We start from the raw sequence: 5,668 nt of genomic DNA, 5'->3' as shown, positions 1-5,668 counted from the left end.
GATACCATATTAGGGTTAGAATGTTTTCTCATGAAACGTATTCCCTTCATTCCACACAATATATACATACACGATACAAATGGGCTGATAAAATATAAATAGGCTAGGCTAAACAGACTAACTATACAACATACAAAATACATAGATATATAATATACAGTAATAGTTAGTACACATGTAGAAGGTTTACCCAAATATAATACATGTTAGAGATAACATGGGTTTGATCCCTTAATAAATAAGCAAATAAGAGGAGATTAAGAAGAGCCCTCAAAAGTACATAACTCAACAATTAACTTCAACAAAAGGAACAAATACACATTTCATCATCTCGTATATATGTTGTTTATACAAGTTTCAAAAGAACACTTTTGTACAAGAAAAAATAAAATGAAAAATTAATTTTAATACATCATCTCTACATTTCATCTTTTATACAACAAAAGAAATTCTCCTTTTCTTTTTTCTTCTCAAAAATCTGCAAAAAAATACACAAAAATCAAAGATAAGGGATACAACAGGTAGGCTGTAATCGATGTCCAAATAGGAAGCTTTGATCTGAAGCCAGCTGTCGTCCCCATAATGATACAAACAATAAAGACAATCAATAATTCAGCAGTGAAATGCCAAATCAGCCCTCGAAAATACACAACTGCTAAAAGAACAGAAAATCCCAAAACATTGTTCATAAACACCCCATCATATATCTGCAAAAATTAAAACATAATATTAAAAAAAAAAAAGGAATTTTATAGTTTATATAGTTTATAGTTTACACAACCCTAAATTGATTACCTCAGAAAAAGTCAACGAAGTAGTTCTCTCTTTCCGTTGACTTGCAGTTTGGATTGCAACTACAGCTGCTCTTGCATTTGTGGCCAATGGGACAAAAACAAAGGACACAAAAAAAGAAGGAACGGTTGCTGAGTTGGACACATTTTGTACACTATGTATAAGTGGCTCAGCCAGAAGTGCCAGCATGGCAATCCCAAGAACCAATAGCATTACAGCTTTTGTCCATCCCCACAAACTTCTATCCACGTCATCATTTTCATATCTCTCCCATGGTTTCTGCATAGTTATCAAATTACATTTCCTTTTTAGGTCCCAATGACAATTTCGGTCCTTATTTGAGGTTCTTGTAATGTTTCTGGTCCTTGTTCTAAGTAAAAATGACTATTTGGGTCCCAGAGTTAGCTGATTTTTGCATTTTTGGTCCGTAAATATAAGTCGTTTTACTTGAATGAGGATAAAAAAACGTTACAAAAACTTCGAATAAAGACAAAAACTAAAAGAGAAAACACTTTGGTACCAAAATTGTAAAAATCAGTTATACATAGGGACCAAAATTGTAAATTTGTAATTTACCCGTGATATATTTTTAGGGCCGGGTGTTGTAGGGGTCAATAGTTGATCATTTGTGTTGAGCAAATCTTTAAATCCATCAATGAATTCTTCTTCATCAATCTGGTTATCTCCACTTTTGTCAAGATCTTCCATTATGTGAGATGTTGCTTCATCCACATTCCATGATGTTTGACCAAAGTCAACGTTCATCATAAGTTGTTTTAATTCGGTTAACGATATTGAGTTATCGTTGTTGACATCTAAGCTCTTAAACAATCTACAATTTTCAAGAGGAATTAATTATTTGGTTAAGTGGATAATGAAACATTGACTTTTATACCCTTTTAGAAATTGATTATTACGGTTTTATACCTCTTTATGGCTGACACATTTGGTTTTCCATCTTGTTTATAAAAGTTTCCAAATGGAGTATTTTTATCATGCCTGATAATTTCTGATACTAGAACCTTCATCATTTCACGTTCTTTCTTTTTGGTTTGAACCCATGGTTGGACAACCTAGAAGTTAGATATTTCAAGGGATTTTAATAAGTTTTTTTAACATAACTACTATAAATTTAAAAAAGAAAGTTATAAAAAACCGGGACAATTTTGCGGTTTAACCACTTAGTTTTTTTCAATCAAATCATAAAAGTTTCACACGTTTTTCTAAATTAACCATTTTGACCTGATACCATTTTGACCTGATAAGGTCAAAATGATAATTTGGAAAATAACCAGTGCAACCATATTATAACAAAATTACTGGTGAAACCTAGGTCAAAATGGTTAATTTGAAAAAAATGTTTGAAATGTTAATGTTTGGATAGGAAAAGATAAAGTGTTAGTGTATAAACCATAAAATGGCTTAAACTACAATGTTTTTTTATTTTTTATTTTTTATTTTTTATTTTTTATTTTGTCTAATGTATAATGATAAAGTACCTGATATAAATCTTTCCAAGAACTAACTGAACGATACGGTTTATTTACTGCATTTTTAGTCTCATCAAGCCATTTTGTGAATCTATCAGTGAACTCATCAATTGTTACTTTTGTGTCACCATCATAATCAAATTCTTTCATTACTTCTTCAATTGTTTGCTCTTTATCCCAAGTTAATTGCCTAAATTTGATATCTTGTAGAAGTCCTTTGAGTTCAGGAAAAGATATGTATGCATCTCCATCTTGATCAATCTTTGTAAACAAACTGTAAACCAATACCAAAATTTAATCCAAATTTCTATTAAAAAAATTAAAAGAAGAAAAAAGAAAAAAAAAGAAACGAACCCTTTTATAGCAGGCAAGTTTGCTAAACCATCTTCAGTGAGTATTTTATCTGCAGTGTGCTCTTGCAAATGTTTCAATATGTCTAAAACTAAATGCTCATGTTTTACATATGACAATCTTCTCTTTTGGATCGAGGGCTCAAACACCTACACAATTATTAAAAAAAACCGTTGTAAGAAAATCGACTCATGTAACAATTTTCTAATATTAAGTTTTATGTTCTTTAAATTGTTGATTAATTACCTGATAAATGAAGTAAACTAACAAGAAAGTAACCGAAATAGGAAGTGTGATTATGAAAATATATCCATGAGAAGTATATTGCATCCCGAATAATTTCGGGATCAAAAGAAACAAAAAGGGTATAAGTGAAATGAGCATAATCTTTGCAGTTGAACTTGTTTCTTTGTCTGTAGTTACACCACAACCTAAAATCAAGAAACATAAAGAAAATAAGCAAACGACACCAAAATATTTAAAAGTTGTAAACCCAAAAGTTAAATGTGAAAAAGATTGAATCTTTATGTAACTAACGAGTAAGAAACGAAAAGAACTTCTTGAAATGGTTTCGGGTAGGAGCCAATGAAGTATTAGAACTATATTCACATTCAAATTCTTGACTTCCAATAATTACACAAGTTCCCCAAAGTAAAGTGAGAAGAAATATTGTTGATCCAGCTAGCAACCCAACACCAGTAAGAACATATTCTTGTGCTACTTCTTGCGTGTTAAAAAGTCCAGAAACTACAATTTATATAGAAAATCTTGTTAAAGGCCAAATTCTGTTATAATATATAGAATCCTTTTTTTTTTAAAAAAAGAAAACATACCAAGAAGAATTAAGGATTCAGGAAGAAAACCAAGGACTTGAAAAGCACTAGCACCAAAGATACCAGGGCCAAGAATCTTGAAGATTCTTTTTCCACCAGAAGAGACGTAACATTCACCATGATATAACAGGTATTCGTATACGATAATGAGGAAAAAATGGCCTAGAATGTTCTCTGAACATGGTAAAAATCCATACATTTGCTCACAATGTTCTTCTTCTGAAGAATCGATTCCTTTGAGTTGCAAGAAAGACGATCCTTCTTCTCCTTGTGCCACGTCATCTTTTCCATCTGAAATTAAACGCCCACTAACTTTCAAAGCGATCAGAATAAAGAGAAAGGATGAATAGAATGCAATCTTTGGAAAGTTTCCCATGTTTATGAAAGATGTTTGATATAAATGAAACTTTAAAGAAGGCATTTATGTGATGAGAATGAGATTTCTTGAAAACATTAAGAATATGGAAGAATTGTAGTTTGATCCATTACATGGTTGACTATTTGTTCAATTTGTATTTGTTTCTATTTGATACATGAGCTGTACATGTACAACTACAAGCCGCCTTAGAATATGTTCATGTAAGAAAATTATAATAACGTAAGTGTCCACATCCATATGGTGATTGTGATATTTAACTGATCTTGGGTAAAGATTCAATTCAACTGCTCTTAAGTTTCCTTAATTATTTATATCTAGACAAATTTACAAAAATGGTCCTTGTGGTTGGTAGAAAATACCAGTCCAAGTCATTTTGAGGAATTTTTAACATAACGGGTTCTGAAATACGATGAGTCTTTTCTGCCAACCACAAGGACCATTTGTGTAATTTTGTCTTACATTTATGTGTTTTCTTATCTTATAACATGATGCATATACATATAGTAGATATTCTAAAGATGATTAACTTTAATCCATAACAAGAAGAAGCTTAATCTAAATTACAGATTAAATCATTAGAGATTTTCCAAGCTGGAACTAGTTGACCTATGATTAAACAAAAGAGACAAAAATGGCTTCTAAGTTCACATGCAAGAAACTACCTAACACAAGGATCCACCATCCATCAACAAGACTATTATTTGAATTTACTTCCACTTGATGATCAAATTAGACTAAGATATTATAATAATTATATTCCTTACATCAACAAAAAGAAAAAAGCACGATAAAATTGCCAACTAGCAGTACTTATAAGAATTGAATCATGGAGTCGTTGTAGCAGGTGGAAAGCCAAAGGAGTTTCTTCTTGAAACACTCCACCAATACAAACAAATACTTCTGTCGATTTAGCTTTTAACTTTAGATTTATAATTAAGTGCTTCTGAAGAACTAGTCAAACCACGATAACTTGCAGATTATTCATGAAATTTTAATTAAGTTAATGAAGTGAACAGCTGTTACCTTGATGAGAAAGAAAAATTCTTAAAATCTGACCTGTACAAAATCACAAACGAATAAAAAATCAAGTTGTCGTGGATTTGGTATAGATCCTTGACAACGATGTTAGATGATTAGATCAACATTGCACAAACATGAATACATCATACACTTGAAACTTTTCTGTTGAAATCTGATTTAAGCTGATGGAAATTAATATCTCGAATGAAACCTTAACTTCATGTGTTGGAAACGATAATCAAATTATTTGAAAGTAAATTACATAAATGATCCGTGTATATTACATGAAAATTTGTATTTAAGTTTAGAGATATTGACATTATTAAACATATCTACTTCTTGATTTGATGTCATCGTCCAATAACTATATATTTCAAGATTAAAAAAAATAATAAAAAAAAATATTGGTAAGGAAATCGTTTTAAGATTTACATATTCATTTTGATTTATTACATGCACATATGAACTTTATTAATAGCTTAATATGGTTTTTATAAGTTATTATTTTGAATATTTGAGTTATAGGTTAACCTAGTTAAATGGAATTCAACCATTATATAATTATTTTTACATAATTAAACATTTTTATGCATAACAAAATTTCTTTACATAATACATTCTCATATAAAAGATTATAGTTGGTAAAAACAGCTAGTAATGATTTTCTTTCTCTTGTTTGACAGGTTTTTTTAAGAGCTAAATATTATTCAAAACTAACAACGAGCTATAAAAATTAAACATAAATAACTAAAAATGGGTTTTGCAATCACTCAACACAAGTGATGTGTGCAAAAGATATCACA

The 5,668-nt window shown here is 30.1% G+C and overlaps 1 protein-coding gene across 1 annotated transcript; it reads right to left on the bottom strand.

Annotated features, from left to right (window-relative positions):
- Positions 1–277: 277 nt before the first annotated feature.
- On the bottom strand, positions 278–3,982 carry LOC111913551 (sodium/calcium exchanger NCL1). The gene is made up of 9 exons (XM_023909275.3): positions 3,467–3,982; positions 3,171–3,380; positions 2,880–3,064; positions 2,637–2,782; positions 2,292–2,556; positions 1,720–1,865; positions 1,369–1,624; positions 796–1,071; positions 278–707 (listed from the first exon to the last, which is right to left on the bottom strand). Exons 1-9 carry the CDS (start codon positions 3,885–3,887, stop codon positions 471–473), a joined length of 2,142 nt encoding a protein of 713 aa, XP_023765043.1. The 5' UTR covers positions 3,888–3,982; the 3' UTR covers positions 278–470.
- Between the last annotated feature and the right edge of the window lie 1,686 nt (positions 3,983–5,668).

The sequence above is a fragment of the Lactuca sativa genome, chromosome 7 (genome assembly GCF_002870075.4).
Source record: "Lactuca sativa cultivar Salinas chromosome 7, Lsat_Salinas_v11, whole genome shotgun sequence".
Lineage (NCBI taxonomy): Eukaryota > Viridiplantae > Streptophyta > Magnoliopsida > Asterales > Asteraceae > Lactuca > Lactuca sativa.
The sequence above is the reverse complement of the archived record's forward strand: the minus strand, read 5'-3'. Positions and strand labels throughout refer to the sequence as shown.

Excerpts from the sequence above, each read along its gene's own strand:
- LOC111913551 (XM_023909275.3), bottom strand. The coding sequence starts at position 3,887 with ATGCCTTCTTTAAAGTTTCATTTATATCAAACATCTTTCATAAACATG. Across the intron at positions 2,557-2,636 it reads AACTTGCCTGCTATAAAAGG|TTTGTTTACAAAGATTGATC; the intron begins GTTCGTTTCTTT and ends ATTGGTTTACAG. Across the intron at positions 708-795 it reads CTTCGTTGACTTTTTCTGAG|ATATATGATGGGGTGTTTAT; the intron begins GTAATCAATTTA and ends TAATTTTTGCAG.